We start from the raw sequence: 18,309 nt of genomic DNA, 5'->3' as shown, positions 1-18,309 counted from the left end.
AGAGCCCTCGAAGCCCTCGGTTGACCCAGAGTGCTGTGTCAGTGGCTCCCATTCACCCCGACTCCGTTTCTCAGTGGGGCAGCACTGGCATTTCCCATGCAGTTGCTTTATAGGGCATCCCCACCATGTCCTAAATGCCAGTGGTGCCCCACTCCCAAGATTCTGCAATAGTAAACCATGCCCCGCACATTTCCAAGGACCCCTAAGGGCTGGTGCTACTCTCTGAAGGAAGGGAGCCACTGGTTATCTCTCCAATGATGGGCCCCGTAAAACTCCATCAAAATTTCCTTCATTGATTACACCGAAGCATAAGCACCCACAGTGCAGAGTGGGGTGGAACACCGAGGGTGAGTGGGCAGAAGCAGCGTAGATGCCAGAGGAGGTCCAGGCCAGCCGGGGCCTCAGCTCGAAGATGCCTAATCTGAGAGCAGGGTGACGGCATGAGAGCTCCTCCAGCTCCAGACCTCCCTGGCCCAATAAGGCCGCAATGTAGAAACACCCCAAACGCAAGGCAGAGGTGCCGCTCCCCAGAAATGTCTTGGTTGTGCAATTCCATTTCAGGGTAAGAGGATTAGGAACTCCCTGGGTTATATTCAGGGGTGACTACTTTGTAACTACCAATTTGTACTGCTCAATCTCTTCACCTTCCTCACCTGGGCCCCCTAAACGCCCTCCTCTCTGGCAACTGTCAGTTAGTTCTCTGCATCTCTGAGTCTGAGTCTGTTTTGTTTATTTTGTTCTTTAGATTCCACACGCAGTATAAATAAAACAATACGGTATTTGTCTTTCTCTGTCTTATTTCACATAGCATACTATCCTCTAGGTGCATCAATGCTGTTGTAAATAGTAAGATTTCATCTTTTTATGGCTGAGTAGTATTCCACTGTAGATATGCACCACAGCTTTTTTACCCACTTGTCTATTGGTGAGTACCTGTGTTGCTTCCATATCTTGGTGAGTCTAAGTAACACTGTAATGAGCACAGGGGTGCCTATACCCTTTCAAATTAGTGTTTGGGGCTTCTTCAGATATATACCTAGAAGTGGAATCGCTGGTCCCAAGGAGGTTTTATTTTAATTTTTTGAGGCACCTCCATACTGTTTTCCACAGTGGCTGCACCAATCTGCATTCCCAGCAACAGTGCATGAGGGTTCCCTTTTCTCTACATCCTCGCCAATACTTGTTGTTTGTTGATTTATGGATGATAGCCATTAAGGCAGGTGTGAAGTGATATCTCATGGTGGTTTTAATTTGCATTTCTCTGATGGTTAGTGACATTGAGCATCTTTGCATTTGTCTATTGGCCTTCTGTATGTCCTCTTTAGAGGAGTGTCTATTCAGATCTTCCGCCTACTTTTTTTATTGGATTTTTGGTTTTTGGTGTTGAGTTGTTTATAAATTTTGGATATGAACTCCTTATCAGATGTGTTATTGTCAAATATGTCCTCCCTTTCAGTGGGTTGTCTTTTTATTTTGTGGATGGTTTCCTTTGCTGTGCAACAACTTTTGGTTTGTGTAGTCCCATTTGTTTATCTGTTTCCTTTGTCTTCATTGCCTGATGATATATATCGCTAAGAGAAATGTCAGAGAGTTTAAGCCCTATCTTTTCTTCCAGGAGAATTACTTTTTTGAGTCTTACCTTTAAGTCTTCAATCCATTTTGAGTTAATTCTTGTATATGATGTAAAAAGGTGGTCTAATTTCACTTTTAAAAAAATGTATGTATCCAATTTTCCCAACACCATGTATTGAACAGACTGTCTTATTATTACATGTTCTTGCCTCCTTTGTCATCTATTAATAGACCATATAGATGTGGGTTTTGGGGAGCCTCCCTATTCTGATCCATGGATCTGTGTGTCTGTTCTTATGCCAGTTCCATGCTGTTTTGATTATTATAGCCTAGTTCAATATCAGGATAATGATACTTCTTACTTCATTCTTCTTTCTCAAGATTGCTGTGGCTATTCAGGGTCTTTTGTGGGTCCATATAAATTTTGGGGTAATTTGTTCTAGCTCTGAGAAAATTCCATTTGTATTTTGATAAAGATTGCATTGAATTAATACATTTCTTTGGAAATGATATATAACATTTTAACAATGTTAATTCTTCCTATACATGCTTCCATTTATTTGTATCTTCTTCAACTTGTTTCTTCAGTGTCATAATTTTCTGAGTACAAGTCTTTTACCATGGTTTAATTTATTCCTAGGTAATTTATTTTATTTGCTGCAATTATAAATATTATTGTTTTCTTAGCTTATCTTTCTGATAGTTCATTATCCTATCTAATAAAGAGGGTATATGCTAATTGACCATCACACCCTCACAAATGTGGCACCCACAGCCACTAAAGAGGGAATATGCTAATTGACTGCCATGCCCTCACAAATGGTAGCACCCACAGTCACAAGATGGCAGCACCCAGTCCCTTCAGCCCTGCCTCATCCAGCCGGAGTCCCTCAGTCCCCTCAGCCCTGCAAGGGAAGGCAGTTGGGGGCGATTGGGCCAACAGGGGAGGGCAGTTGGAGTTGATTGGGGCAGCAGGGGAGGGCAGTTGGGGACGATCATGCTGGCAGGGGAGCAGTTAGTCATCAATCAGGACGACAGGGGAGCAGTTAGGGGGCTATCAGGCTGGCAGGCAGAGTGGTTAGGGGCAATCAGGCAGGCAGGCAGGCGAGTGGTTAAGAACCAGCAGTCCCAGATGGTAAGAGGGATGTCTGAGGGGTTCCAGATTGGAGAGGGTACAGGCTGGGCTGAGGGACACACACCCCTGTGCACGAATTTTGTGCACCAGGCCTCTAGTTGATATATAAAAATGCAACCAATTTCTGAATATTTATTTTGTATCCTGATATTTTATGAATTCATTTACCAGCCTAAGAGTTTTTTGTTGCAATTTTTAGGATTCTCTCTACATAATAACGTCATCTGCAAATATGACAGTTTTAGTTTTCTCTTTCCAATTTGGATTCCTCTTATTTCTTCTTGTCTGATTGCTGTGGCTATGACTTCCAATACTATGTTGAATAATAGTGGTGAAAGCAGACATCCTTGTCTTGTTCTTGATCTTGAGGAAGTTGCTTTTAGCTTTTCCTCACTGAGTATGACGTTAGTCATGGGTTGTCATGAATGGTTTTTATTATGTTGAGTTATGTATCCTCTATCCTCACTGTGCTGGGAGTTTCTGTCATAAATGGATGCTGGGTGTTGTCAAATGCTTTTTCTGTATCTGTAAATCTGATCATATGATTTTTATTCAATTTGTTTATGATGTATCACATTAATTTATTGGCTTCCCAGGAATAAATCCCACTTGATTATGGTTATGATCTTTTGCATGTATTACTAAATTTGGTTTGCTAATATTTTGTTGAGGACTTTTGCATCAATTACTTTATAAAATAAGCATGGAAGTCTCCCCTCTTCTTGAGATTTTTGAAATAGTTTGAGAAGGATAGGTGTTCATTTTTCTTGTAATGTTTGGTAAAATTCACCTGTAATGCCTTCTTCTGGTACAGGACTTTTATTTGTTGGGAATTTTTTTGATAACTGAATAGATTTCCTTGGTTGTCATTTATCTATTCAAATTTTCTGTTTATCTTGATTCACTCTTGGGAGAGTGTATGTTTCTAGGAATTTATTAATTTCTTCCAGGTTGTTCAACTTTTTGGCATATAGTTGTTCATAATATTTTCTTATTATTTTTTGTGTTTCTGTGCTGTCAGTTGTTACTTCTCCTCTTTTATTTCTGATTTTATTTATTTGGGTCCTTTTTCTTTCTTGATGAATCTGGTTAAAGGTCTATGAATCTTATTTATTTCTTTCAAATCAGCTTTTGGTTTCATTGAACTTTATATTGTTTTTTATATGCTATTTCATTTATTTCCACTCTGATCTTTATTTCTTTCTTTCTACTCACTTTGGACTTTGCTTGTTGTTCTCTTTTTAGTTCCTGAATGTGTGAGGTTAACATTGTTTATTGGAGATTTTTGTTTGTTTGTTCCTTGAGATAGGCTGGTATTGCCATAAAGTTCCCTCTTAGGACTGTTTTTACTGTGTCCATACATTTTGAGTTGCTGTTTTTCTCATTTTTATTTGTCTCAAGATATCTTTTTATTTACTCCTTCATCTCATTGTTAACCCATTTATTGTTTAGTAACATTAAAAGATGTAGGGTGGCCCTAGCCAGTTTGGCTCAGTGGATAGAGCGTCGGCCTGCGGACTGAAGGGTCCCAGGTTCGATTCCGGTCAAGGGCATGTACCTTGGTTGCGGGCGCATCCCTGGTGGGAGGTGTGCAGGAGGCAGCTGAATCGATGTTTCTAACTCTCTATCCCTCTTCCTTCCTCTCTGTAAAAAATCAATAAAATATATTTAAAAAAAAAAGATGTAGGGTAGCCCTGCCTGGTTTGGCTCAGTGGATAGAGCCTCAGCCAGTGGACTGAGGGCTCCGGGTTTGTTTCTGATCAAGGGCGCATACCTAAGTTGCAGGCTCCATCCCTGGCCTGGCCCCGTTCAGGGCACATGTGGGAGGCAGCCGATCAATGTGTCTCACTCACATCTATGTTTCTCTCTCTCTGTGCCTCCTCCTTCCTTCCACTCTCTCTAAAAAATCAATGGAACAGTATCCTCGTGTGAGGTTTAACAAGAAAAAAAAAAAGCTCCAAAAGACAAACAAATAAAAAGACATAGGGTAGCTGAATGGATAAAAGATATAGGGTAGCCTCTATGTGTTTGTGTTGAGTCCTAATTTCATACCATTGTGGTTGGAGAAGATGCTTGATATTATTTCAATTTTTAAAAATTTATTGAGATTTGTTTTGTGGCCTAGCAGGTGGCCTGTCCTAGAAAATGTTTTGTGTACACTTGTAAAGAATGTATATTCTGCTGTTTTGGTGTGAAATGCTTTAAAAATATCAATTAAATCCATCTGGTCTAATGTGTCATTTAAGGCCACCATTTTTTTTTGTTGTTGGTTTTTTTGTCAGAAGATCGATCCATTGATATCAATGAGGTGTTAGAGTCTCTGACTGTATTACTATCGATCTTTCCCTGTATATCCCTCAAGATTTGCTTTATGTATTTAGGTGCTCCTATGTTGGGTGCATAAATGTTCATGAGGATTATATTTTCTCATTGAATCAATCCCATTGTCATTATGTAATGTCCTTCTTGGACTCTTATTATAATCTTTGTTTTTTAAAATATGTTTTTATTGATTTCAGAGAGGAAGGGAGAGGAAGAGAGAGATAGAAACATAAATGATAAGAGAGAATAATCAATCAGCTGCCTCCTGCATGCCCCCCACTGAGAATCAAACCACACCCCTAGGTATACAGGTCGATGCTCAACCACTGAGCCACACCAGCTGGGCATTTTAGCCTTTGTTTAAGGTCTATTTTGGCTGAGTATTGCTACGCTAACATTTTTGTTTGTTGTTTTCCTTTTTCATGAAATATATTTTTCCAACCCTTTACTTTTCAGTCTTTGGGTGTCTTTCAATCTGAATTGGGTCTCTTGTAGACATAATATACATGGGTCTTTTTTTTTTTTTTTTTTCCCCCATTCAGCTACCCTATGTTGTTTTCTTGGAGCATTTAATTGATTTACATTTAAAGTGATTTATTGATAGGTACATAGTCATTGCCATTTTAGTATTCATTCTTATGTTTTTTCCTCCTCCTTCTCCTTAAAGAAGTCCCTTTCACATTTCTTGTAATACTGGTTTGAAGGTGATGAGCTGCTTTATTTTTTTCTTGTCTGAATAGCTCTATCTCTCCTTCAATTTAAAATGATAGTCTTGCTGGGTAGTCTTTGTTGTAAGCCCTTGCTTTTCATCACTTTGAATATTTTGCGCCAATCCCATCTGGCCTGAAAAGTTTCTGTTGAGAAAATCACTGAAGTCTTATGAAAGCAACCTTATACTTAACTGTCTTTCTCTTGCTGCTTTTAATGTTCTCTCTTTGGCTTTAGTCTTTGCTGTTTTAATTATGATGTGTCTTGATGTGGATATCTTTGAGTTCATCTTCTTTGGGACTTTCTGTCCTTCCCGGATTTCTGTGTCTCTTCCCTTCACCAGTTTAGGGAGGTTTTCAGTTATTATTTCTTCAAATAGGTTCTCGATCCCTTGCTCTCTCTCTTCTCTTTCTGGTACCCCTGTGATGGGAATGTTGTTATGCTTGATGTTGTCCCAGATGTCCCTTAAACTTTCCGCATTTAAAAAATATTTTTCTTCTTGATGTTCTGATTTGGTGTTTTCTGCTACCTTGTTTTCCATATTGCTGATTTGATCCTCTGCTTCATCTAATTTGCTGTTGTTTCTTTCTAGTATATTCTTCATTTCAGTTAGTATATTCTTCATTTTTGGTTCTTTTAAAGGTTTCTATGTCCTTTTTAAGTTTCATCTCCTTGTTGGAGTTCCCATGGAGTCCCTCTATTCTTCCCCTAAGTTCTTTGGTCATCCTTATAACCATCTTTTGAACCCTGTATCTGGTAGATTGATTGTCCCATTTCATTTGGTTCTCATGCTGGAGATTGCTCCCTCTCCTTCCCTTGGGGCCTGGCTCTTTGTCTCCTCATTTTGCTTGCCCCTCTGTGCTTGTTTCTGTGTATTAGGTGTAAACACTATGTCTTCCGCTCTTGGTAGGATGGCCTCATGTAGCAGCTGTCCGCTGGGACATAGTGGTACAGCATCCTGATCACCTGAGCCTGAAGTGTCTCTCGTAGGGGTTGTGCCTCTTGTTATAGTTCAGCCTTGATTATTATTGGCATGTCCACAGGTGCCTGTGAGCCTCAGGCTGGCTGGTTGTGAGGATTGACCACAACCACAGGGTACTCCTTCTGTGCAGGGATTGCCCCACATAGCAGAATTTGCCCCAAAAGGTCTGATGCCCGCCGAAACCTCACTTTGCATGTGCTTCTTGCAAAGTGAGGTTCTTCTCCCTGGTGTGTTGTCTCTGAGGCCACTTGGGAGGGTCTCCAGTGCAGGTCAATGCCAGGCCCTGCCGGTGACCAGCCCTGGACTACCTCTTAGGAGCTACAAAGCTATCCATGCTTGGTCACTGCCTCTGCTAGACCTGCCTGCACACAGGAGAGGCCACGCTGCGACCTTAGTCTGGCTGCCACAGTACTTGGCCTGGGGCAGGTCAGCAAAAGGCCCCAGGCACCACAGACCTGCCTATTGGGCTCTGCCGCTTAAGAGCCCCGGGTGGTATGCGAGTTGAGTGAGGCTGGTAGGGGTGAGTGGAGTTCACCAGATTAACACAGTTTCAATCTCAGCACCATGCTGGGTCTGAGGCTACTCAGCGAAATTCTCAGAGCACATGCAGGCCAGCTGCCACCCATGTGGGACCAGTGGGCAGGGTCTCAGGGAGTCATTAGGGTGAAGCTATTAGAGCTCACCAGGATAAAATAGATTAAGATTTGATAGTGTGGAGGAGGGCTCACCACGCCATGCAGGAAGGTGACGCTCACCTTGAAGCCACACAACTCAGTTTGTGTATGTGTGTGTTTCTGGTACCCTCCTCCCACCCACCCCGAATTTCTCGAGAGCTTTTCAAAAAAGACTGGAACGTGGGCCCAGGCTGACGGCTGCTGACAGAATCCCAGCCTTGTGTGACTTGTGGATGGAGCCAGTGTTGCTCACCAGGCTAATGCCACATGGGGAGGGGATGGTGCTCGGGGGCCATGCTGTAGGAGGACTCAGCACATGGGCATTGGAAGTAGTCTCTCCAGCCAGCCCTTGCCCTAAAGCCACACATCTCAGTCTCTCCCTGTGCGACTCAGGCATCCTCTGAGCTGCCACCCTCCACTGTGGCCCAGGTGAGTACCTATGAGTGAGGATTGGTGCACTGGCCCTGTAAGAGGATACCTGGGTTTCCAGCAGCCTTCCACCTCACCCTGGCTGAGGGGATTCTGCTGATTTCCAGTCAGATATTATGTGGACCCCCCTTCTTGGCTCTGGTTCTGGGCTAGGGAGCCCAGCCTGGGGCTGAGAACCCTCCGTCCCCAGGGGACCTCTGCAGCTGAGATGTCCCTTGGGTTCTCAGCTGCCACATGCGGGGCAGCACTCACTTCTCCACCCTCCTCCAGGCCCCACCTGGCTTCTTCCGATGACTCCTGTTAGCTAGTCTTCATCTGGCCATCCAGTTTGACTGTCTATGATTCAGGGGTAACTTTGCTGTGGTCATGGGGATGGTGATTGCAACTTCCACCTAATTGGCCATCTTGGCCCTTTCCTGGCCCCTTTCTCTGATGGCTGGCCTTGGGGACTCAGCCTCCAGGGACAGTCGTCTCCTGGCTCCCTATCCACATCTCCATTTGTTAGCCCGTTCACCTGAACTCTCAATGCCTGCCTTCCTCTGTCCTCCGCTCCCTCCCTCCTTCCCCCTGTCATGGACTAAATTGTATCCCCCCAAATCCATATGTTGAAGTCCTAGTCCCCAGTACCTCAGAAAGTGACTACTTGGGGGTGGGGCCTCTAAGGAGGCAATTGAGTTAAAATGGGTTCATTTCTGGCGGGGGGGGGGGGGTCCTAATTAAATATGACCAGTGTGCTCACAGGAAGTCAGGACACAGGCACCCACAGAGGGAAGACCATGTGAGGACCAGAGAGAAGACAGCCACCTGTTAGGCAGGAAACGGGGCCCAGAAGAAACCCTGTGGACCCTTTATCTCAGACGTCCAGCCTCCAGACGGTGAGAAGCATTCTGTTCCTAAACACCCAGCAAATTCACACATCTTCCCTTCTTTCTCCATTTAATACTTCACTGAGGCACCCTGGAATATTTACTGATAGCCCTCCCAGGAGCTGGGCACGAAGACGGAATGGGCTTTCTAGGCTCGGCTTCTCCCATCACGGGCACTGGCCTGGGCAGTGGCATCTGTGCCCTCCTCCACGGGCACGTGGGGAGGAGTCAGGTGTTTCTCTGGCCCTCCCTTCGCAGACTTTAAAGTTCAACATTTCTCTTAGCTCCTCTGTCAGCAGCACTGGGCAGATTAGACTAATGTGGCCACTTTCCCTCATGGTCCCTGCGCTGTCTGAGCTGGGAGTGAGATACGGTGCCTGGAGGGATTCAAGGAGTCATTGTAGAACGATAAGAAGATGCTTAGTAAACAGGAAATTTCCTGCTCTACAAACAGGTCAAAGAGATTGTTTCTGATAATCTCCCATCACGTTTTTCCAGGTAGTCAAGGAAGAGCAGTGATTTCTCCTGAGCCTGCAGCTAAAGTTGCCATTAGCTCAAATCCTCATGCACTGAGGCACGTCTTAGGGTGACTGGCTCTGAACTCCCACAACACTCTTCAAAAAAGTTGATTTGAGAGAGAGAGGAAGGGAGAGAAACATCAATTTGTTGTTCCACTGATTTATGCATTTATTGGTTGATTCTTATACGTGTCCTCATTGGCAAGCTAACCCTAGCGTAGCAGGACAACGCTCTAACCACTGAGCACCCAGCCAGGCCTCTCACAACACTTCCTGACCTCTCCCCCTGTCAGGGCCCCGCCAGCACTGGGATGCAGTACACGCTCCTTGCCCGCACCTGCGGGCCTCTAGGACTTTGTTCCCATTTGTCCCTTCATCCATGTACTTACTGGAAGGGGCCCAGGCCGGAGCGGGTGCGCCTTGGGCAAGTCTGCAGTGTGTGGGTTCCTGACTTCGTGCAGGAAAGATTTCACAACGCAAGTCCAGGTGATTGAGAGCATGCTCACTAAAGCTGGGAGAGGAAACAGGAAGGATTGGGGTAGAAGGAGCCACAGGAAGGAGACTGCTTCGGCTCCCTAGAAACTCTCTGAGAAAGAAGTGAGCCAAGGCGGGCGGGGCTGCTGTCTGCTCCCTGAGAGTCAGAGCAGAGGGGGCCGTGGGGCCGGGCTCAGGGCCAAGCCCAGGATGAGCCGCCATTGCTCGCCTGGTTGCCAGCCTTGTGGGACCGCAAGGTTAGGAGATGCACACTGTGGGGGGAGGAGAGGGGAAGGGAAGGCATGGGCATCCTCCCAGGAGGGGGAGCGTGTGCTGGGCTTTGTCTTGAGGGTTTTAAGGCTGGGGGCTTAGGAGCGGTCTTCAGGGAGGACTGCACTAGAATATTCATCAGCTCTGCCAGGTGTGCCTTTAGGGTCCTGGTCTCTGCTGATGGGTCGACACCAGGGCAGGGCCATTGGTCACAGCGGCTGATCCTGGCGTTGCCTGCCCGGTTTTGCTGCTTTTCTGGGCCTGGAGCTGAAATACAACTGAGGCCTCGATGTTATCTCTATGGAGGAAGGGTCAGGGGTTCTCAGCGGCATGACCAGCGGCATGCCAGGGGAGGAAAGGCCACCCTGGGGGGAGGTCTGGTCCAGCTTTGCCCGTTGCTAGACACCTGGGTGCTTTCCGCCCTGGTAACCTTCTGTATCTGCTGTAAATTGCTCAGGCAGTTTGTTCATCTGTCTGTCTGTTTCCCCATTCCACTGGCCAAGGAATTCTCCTAGCTTCTTACTGTCCGGCCTCAGGTTCTCACCCACCAACAAGCACGATTAGTCTTCTAGCCCCAGAAGCCTGCGATGGGACGGGCGAGTCCTGGGTCCTTTAGCCTCTGTGCTTTGATTCGCGTTGTTCCCTGGCTTGGAGCAAGCCCCTCACTCTGCCTTCAGCTCTCGGTGAGGATCCGGGTTCATCTTCACTGTAAAGTTTCCAGCACCAGGAGAGGAAGTGGGCCTGGCCTCCGCTGTGGTCAGTGGTGTAGATAACCTCCCTCATTTCAACCCCTTCTGTCTGGAGACTTCCAGACTCCGGAGGCCATCTCTCTCTGCGTTCAGCCAACCGGCAGAGCCCACAATCACTGCTAAGTTTGTGGAATGACCCCAGTTTATTAGAGGCTCTAGTGAGGTTGGTTTGGAGAAGCCCTTTCTATGTAAATATATGGTCAGGCTCACAGCGTCACAGTTCCTGGCCTTCAGGGAAAAACCAGGGCACTCTACTCCCTCCCCCAGGTGTGCATCAAGGGTGCTCCAGGTTTCATGACAGGTCCGCCGGCCACCCGTGGCTCCCGGCTGTCCTGGTTGGACGGGCGTGTCCTCCGTGAGGAATCCAGACTGATTGAGGGGAGGCTCCAGGCAGCTGAGTGTCCACAGGGACCCGGATCAACTGCAGGAGTCTGCTGCTCCTCCAGCAGGGGGCGCGTTAGAAGAAGCACTTACATGAGTGCAATTGGATTGGATTGTTCTGATTCAGGAGCCAGACCTGACAGAGCCAGGGCTGGACATGGAAGTCAGGGGAGGGTTTTCCCATCGCCCTAAACTTGTGAGTGAGAGCAGGGCAAGGGTCCAGCGACTGAGAAGTGAGTCGCCTCTGCGTCCTGCCGGTCTGCCCGGGGCCTGGGTGTCTTCCTCTGCTCCTGTGTCACGGTCAGGTGGATTGTCTGGGAAGCTGAAGAGTCCTGAGGGTGAACACAGCTGCAAACAGGACACTGTTGTGTATCACAGGACTGCACAAAAAACACCTTCCAGCCGCAAATCTCCAGCACAGCACGAGTGTGGCAGAGAAAAAAGCAAGGTAAGGACGGTCCCAAGCAGGGCCCACCGTTTCTGGAACCCCTCGAAGACCCCCTACTGTAGACTCACACGAAGCAAACCTGGTGTGCACTGTTCTTGCTCCTGAGATCCTGGGCTAACACCTGGGCTGGGCTCAGACCCCGAGTTCAGAACCATGGGAAAGAGCCCAGGCGTGGGCTCAGAGGGACCTGGCCTTGTCACCACTCCCGGCTGTGTGACCTGGGTCAGCTCCTTCACCCCCCTGCCTCCGCTTCCCCGTCTATGGTAACGATGCTAAGGATGGCGGACATTCATGACCTTCACTGGAACAGTCTCACTTGATCTTAAAAACCTGTGAGAAACATGTCCATTTCCCCATGGTACAGGTGGGGGAAACTGAGGCATGTGGAGATTAAAGAGCTGTCCAGGTCTCTTAGTGTCAGCATTCAGTGGCACGGTGCCAAGTACCTAGCCCAGGCTGTGGCTGAAGGCACCCTAAGTGGCCATTATTTCTGATAGTGTCCACCCTCTGAACTTGTCCATGTGGACCCTCTCATTTTGCAACAGTCCTCACCCCTGACACCCACACCCAGTACAGGACAGCAGCAGAGGGCTTCTCCCCCAGCAGCCCTCTGGCCTGCAGATGTCTCTGGAGCGATGGCCGGGGTCCGCTGGGCAGCTGGTTAGCCTCACATAGGGGCAGCCATTGCATTTGGCACTTTCCCCTCACCCCACCCCATCACACCCCACCCCCCTTGCAGGCTGCAAGAAGACCTCCCTTAGCAATAAAGGTGTCTGTGATGCTAGCATACAGCTACTAACTTCCTGTGTCCAGCATCAGCGCTCAGAGCCTCAGTTTTCTCATCTGTGAAATGGGGTGGCAAAAATGAGACATGCACTGGTCATGAGCTAATGATCATGGGGGCGCTCCTTGCGCAGGGGGGCCCCAGACATCCAAAGCCGCCAAGCAGGCGGGCCGCCCATGGGCGGGCGGGGCTGGGCCGGGGCCGGGCCGGGCTGGGGGGCGGGCGCGGGGCGGGCAGGGCGGTGAGGCGGGCGGGGAGGCGGCTCCGCGTCACAGCGCGGGCGGCGGCGGGGAGATGCGGCTGCTGGCGCTGGCGGCGGCCGCCTTGCTGGCGCGGGCTCCGGCCCCGGGTAAGCGCGGGGGCGGGCGGGCGGTTCGGGGACCCCGCGTTGGGGCGGCGGGGCTCCAGGCTCGGGCTCAGGCCTGGGAGGAGGCGCTGCGCCTCCGGCCTCCCGGTCCCAGGAGCTGGCGGCCGGGACTGCGCTGTCCCGCGCCATTCTCTGCCTTGCCCAGGGCGCCCCCAGCCCTCCCCGCAGGCCGGACCCCAGCTCCACTGGGAGGCTTGGAGCCGCCGGAAGGGACCAGGTCTCCGGGGGAGATTTCAGCCACAAGGCGCCAGCCCTGGTTGGTTTGTTTTCTTTCTCTCCAAAAAGTCAGGACTCACAACTGTTGTCAGGTTAGACTGGGCGGAACTTCTGAACTCTTCCGAGCGGCCCCAGGCGGAGGAGCTGGGTGTCCCGGCCGGCACTGGGGCTGGGGACGCGTCCCTGGGTGGTTTGCGATGACCATGCCTGGAGGGGGAAGGTACCCACTGCTGGCTGAAGGGGCCCATGTACCAGGCGCCCTGCCCAGGGGCAGCCTCTGCCCACACTGCTGGCGTGCGTTCTGCGGTTTCTGCCCTCACTTCCAAGTTGCTCAGGAAGTTTCTCTCTCTGTTCCTCAGGGCCCTGCCTGCCTGGGGCTGGAAGGGCCGTGCGTGCTGCCTAGCACAGTGGTGACAGCGGTACCGCCTGGCAGTCAGGTCTCCTGGGGCCTGTCGGGTGCCAAGTGTGGCTGCACAGTCCTCAGTCCCACAGCACTGCACAGTAACAAGGACAGGAGCATGCTTACCTCCCAGGCGCAGACATTACCCGGTCTCACTTGCCAATGACCTCTGAGGGAGGTGCTGTTGTTGTTCCCAATCTGCAGGTGAGGAAACTGAGGCACAGGCCCATGCACTGACTTGCCTTAAGCCACAGGCTTGTGAGTGGTGGGGCTGGGGTTTGCTCCCAGGAAGCCTGGCTCTAGACCCTGCTCATACTGGCTAAGCTGAGTTGCCATTATCTATATATATAAAAGGCTAATATGCTAAGTGTCCGACTGTCCGACCGGTCACTATGACGCGCACTGACCACCAGTTGCCGTGACGCACACTGGCCATTTACAGAGAAATGGTACTGCAGACCTGGCGCCCACAAAGCAACACTCGGCTTCCCCCAAGTGGGACACAGGCCCCGCCACCACCCCAGAGCTACACCCCACCAAATCACAGCCAATGCTGCCAAGACCCCATGGCACAAAATTCGGTCCACAGCCCAGCCCAGCCCAGCCCAGAAATGGCGCCTGGGTAATGATATCACATAGCAACGCCCGGCTTCCTTTTTCCCTAGCGACTAGCCTCCTTGGAGTTTCTTCAGCCCAGGAACACGGCTTGCTTTATAGCCGGGTATACACATTTTACACTTTAACCAAATGTCTGTGAAGCATTTTCCCGTGCCTCATCTCATTTGATCCTCACAGAAGTCCTGCAGTGCAGTAGGTAGATAGGAGACTCGGTGGAATCCTATTTTCTTTTCATTAGCCGGAAAACGGAGATTTAGAAAGCTTAGAAACTTGACCCGACTGAAAAGAAGTAAGAAATGGTGGACCTTGAAAATGACTTCAGGTTTTCTCACTGTGCAGAATATAGTCAAACACTGCTGCAGTTAAATATTTTACTCTTTGTCCCCCCGCGTGATCTATCATAATAATCTGCTTCGTGTTGATATTTACTGCTGTGTTGCTGACAATTACCTGAAAGAGAAGTTGGGGTGCTTCACTGGGCTGGAAAAAGTTTAGCTAAATCAGAAAGCAGGTCTAATTAAGCAAGTTTATTCTGTATATATAAATGGCTAAGTTGACTTACGCATGCACGATACATATAAAGCTCTCACTGGCGCCAATCGCACATCTGTCATTATCGATTGTGAATTTGGTTGACACTTCTATTACAGAGAAAGGGCGAATAGTGATATTAAAATATTTCTTCTAATTAATTTCCTTTTAATGTGCATGAATTTGTGCACCGGGCCACTAGTTTTGTAAATAAGAAGGCTGATGCTCAGAGTTAAGGATTTTCCAAGGGTGACCCAGCTACCAAGTGGAGAGCGGGCCTTTGAGCTAGCACCCATCAGCATCTGGGAGCTTCTTGGGTCATGGTGGTGGGAAGAAACTCACCCTTGTACCTAGGCTACCAGAGCAATGGGGCTCCCAGTGAACCCGAAACCCGCGGTGCGGGAAATGCTCCCTCAGGGTTGTCACTGTCTTGGCTGACAGCGGCTGCAGGCTTCACTGGATGGTGGGGCTGGGCCAGCTCAGGTGGCCTCTGGAGTACCCAGCAGCCAGCGGGAGGCAAGAGGGCACAGGGCTCTGTCCCCAGGGCTCCACGACCACCTTCCTAACCTGAGGTGCTGCCAGAGAGAGGCCCCAGGGAAAGGCCCCTGGAGGTGGAGGACATGTCATGTTCCAGGAGGCCTCGCTGGACCCAGGGTTCGTTAGGGCCGGCGGGCTGTGCGGAGCCGTCCCTCAGGTCATGGGACAGCGCCTGCTGTGCGGCCTTCGTCATGTGCTGCCGCCCTTCCCAGTGTCTCACCCCGGACTCCTGTCACCATGCCCGAGGAGCCACTTTACACATACTCTACCCCGGAACCTCTCTGTATTCTGGGACAGAGCAGGGCCGTAGCAGTCACCTGGTCCCACCTCTGTTTTACAGAAAACTGACCAAGGGGCATATTTAGGAGACACCACGCTGTAGGGCAGGGGTGGCTGGGAGTTGGCTCTGGAGCCATCTGGTCGGAGTTCCCGCTCTCCCACCTTCTGTGTGAGTTTCAGCAAGCTTAGCCTCTCTGGGCCTCAGCCCCCTTGTCTGTAAACTGGGAATAAGCATAGGATGAGGATAAATTGGGAAAATACATCTAAAGTGCTTAGAACAGTACTGGGCATGGGTTTCGCACGCAGCAAATGTCAGCCTGCGTCCTGGCCACGCCGGGGGCCTGTCCTGGATGCCTGCGGTGTCTGGAGCTGGGCTGACGAGCGCTGGCTCCTGGTGCCGTGGGTTTAGTGATACAGTTGCATCTGCAGATTTATTTGTTATGAACACAGACTAACTGCTCAGTAAGAATGAGATTTTGGCTGCTGAGTGGTACACACCATTTGCATTCCTTAGAGACATAGGGGCTCCTGCTCCCTGAAACGAGTGGGGCAGGCTCCTCGGAACAGGAAGGAAGTGTGGGGCACAGAGCCACCAGCACACCCCTGGCCAGGCCGGGGGAGAGGACTCAGGCTGTGTCCACCCTGCCTCCCAGGCACGGCCGGCGCCTTATTTCCATCACAAGGCCCGCACTCGCTTCGCGTGGGCGCTGCCATCCTCCCCTGGCGAGGAGAGGTTGTGTGCTGGCTGCATAGGTTGGGTACTGTGTGACCACACTGATGTCCTTAGGCTGTTTTCTGAGCCTTTAGAAAACATTGTCCAATGGGAACAAGAGGCTTAGCCCCCATCGGTCTTACCCACAGGAATTAGATACCTTGCTCACAGTCAAAACCAGATATCTAATTTGTGGGATCCAGTGCAAAATGAAAATGTGCGGCCCTTACTCAAAACTTGTTAAACCTTCCAAAGAATGCCAGGAGAGATTAAACCAAGTGGGGTCCCTCCCAGCATAGGGCTCTGTGACTGCAGGGCACACCCTTCTCAGTGTGCATGTCACTTTTTATTGTCCCCACCTGCTCAGTTCTCAGGGCACAGAAACTGCTATGGGTGTTTTAGAGTTATTTTCCCATTGGAATTATCTCCCCATTTTTCAGATGAAGAAACTGAGGGTCTGAGGGCTTTAACTCCTAATAGAACCAGGTTTCCAACTTGGCTTTGTTGAATGCCAACCTCTGGCTCTCCGCCCAGACCCCCAAGCCACTAGGGAGGCTTGGGTCCATGAGCAGCCCGATGCCCAGCTCACATGGGGCACCCAGGCTCCCAAGTAAGGGAGCCTGTGCTTGTTGAAGGAAGGAGATTCCCTGCAGCAGCATCCTGCCCTTGTTTGGGCCAGTCTCTCTCCTGTCCACACTGTCCTATTCCTCCTCTAAGAGCTGGCCTGGGAGGCCCTGAGTGCCGTGGGAAGTCCCTTCCTGAAATCCCTCTGCAGACGAGTGGCTTCCTAGGGGGCTGATCTCTCCGTTTCCCCTTGTGCGGGTGCCTCCTGCCTCGGGGCCTTGGCACAGGTGGGGCCCTCTCCCGGGAAGGCGATTTCTTCTGCTGCCCTGACTTGTATGTCATTAATACAACTCATCCTTCAGCCATGAACACCTCCCCAGGGTGCCCTCCCTGACCCGAGACCTAGATCAGGATCCTGCCCTGCTTTGTGGGAGCCCATCATATGTTCTCTGCAGCGTGTGATATTGTGTCGCTCCATAGTCCTGTGTCTTTTTCCTGATGACCGGCTGCCTATGGATTGGTCTGGAGGCCGGACGCCGAGGGCGAGGTGCTGCAGAGCTGGCTTCTCCAGAGGCCCTTCCCCTGGCTGTGTGTGGCGCTCTCTCTCTCTCTGCGTGGTCTGCCCTCCGTGTGCCTCTGTCCTGACGTCCTCTTCCTGTGAGGACACCGGTCATGGTGGGTTAGAGTCCACGCTAACGGCCTCATCTCACTCAGTCCCCCCTTTAAAGGCCCTGTCTCCGCAGACAGCCACACCCTGAGGTCCTGGGAGCTGGGATTTAGGATGTGAATTTGGAGGGGACCCATTCAGCTCAGAAGAGGGATCTTTGCATTTCAGTGGGCGGTCATGTGGAGCCTTGAGTGAGGGAACGGGGGAGGGGGGGGGCGGTGTGAAGGAAGGCCGAGGCACTGGGAAGGGGACAGGAAGCTCTCCTGGGAGAGGGCTCATCTGTTGCCTCTCGTGGGAGCTGCGGGCCCCTGGCCTGAGCCGCAGGAATGGAAGGGTTACTAGTTTGCCTCCAGGATGGAATCTGGCCTCCTGTGGGGACCCAGCACTTGGCAAATTCTCCTGGTTTCAGTCACTATAAATAATCCCTCCTTCATGCAGTGTTAATAGGAGGAGGCTGGGGTGTGGGGGCCCAGACTTGCTCTCATCCCACCCATATTGTTTCAATTTCCTGCCTTCCCGCTCTCCTAGCCTCCAGTGGGGAGCCAGCCCTGGGGGTGGGGAGTTACACTCAGTTCTGGAAGGCAGCTGCTGTACCCCTGCTGCTCTCTGCCCGGGAGACCCCAGCCCCATGGAGCAGGTCAGCCCCCTGCTCTCTGCCTGGGAGACCCTGTCCCCATGGAGCGGGTCAGCCCCCTGCTCTCTGCCTGGGAGATCCTGTCCCCATGGAGCGGGTCAGCCCCCTGCTTTCTGCCTGGGAGACCCCATCCCCATGGAGCAGGTCAGCCCCCTGCTCTCTGCCTGGGAGATCCTGTCCCCATGGAGCAGGTCAGCCCCCTGCTTTCTGCCTGGGAGACCCCATCCCCATGGAGCGGGTCAGCCCCCTGCTCTCTGCCTGGGAGACCCCATCCCCATGGAGCGGGTCAGCCCCCTGCTCTCTGCCTGGGAGATCCTGTCCCCATGGAGCGGGTCAGCCCCCTGCTCTCTGCCTGGGAGATCCTGTCCCCATGGAGCGGGTCAGCCCCCTGCTCTCTGCCTGGGAGATCCTGTCCCCATGGAGCGGGTCAGCCCCCTGCTCTCTGCCTGGGAGATCCTGTCCCCATGGAGCG

At 50.6% G+C, this 18,309-nt stretch overlaps 1 protein-coding gene across 2 annotated transcripts in view; it reads left to right on the top strand.

Moving 5' to 3' along the window:
* Positions 1-12,602: 12,602 nt before the first annotated feature.
* Positions 12,603-18,309, top strand: part of VSTM4 (V-set and transmembrane domain containing 4) — a 93,895-nt gene continuing 88,188 nt past the window's right edge. For both annotated transcript variants that reach the window (XM_054728920.1, XM_054728921.1), the window contains exon 1: positions 12,603-12,661. In XM_054728920.1, coding sequence (XP_054584895.1) covers positions 12,607-12,661 — 55 coding nt within the window. In that variant the 5' untranslated portion in view covers positions 12,603-12,606. The remainder of the gene's footprint in view (positions 12,662-18,309) is intronic.

Source organism: Eptesicus fuscus, chromosome 17 (assembly GCF_027574615.1).
Source record: "Eptesicus fuscus isolate TK198812 chromosome 17, DD_ASM_mEF_20220401, whole genome shotgun sequence".
In the NCBI taxonomy this organism is placed as follows: Eukaryota; Metazoa; Chordata; class Mammalia; order Chiroptera; family Vespertilionidae; genus Eptesicus; species Eptesicus fuscus.
Note: the sequence above shows the minus strand (reverse complement) of the source record. Positions and strands in the feature narration are given on the sequence as shown.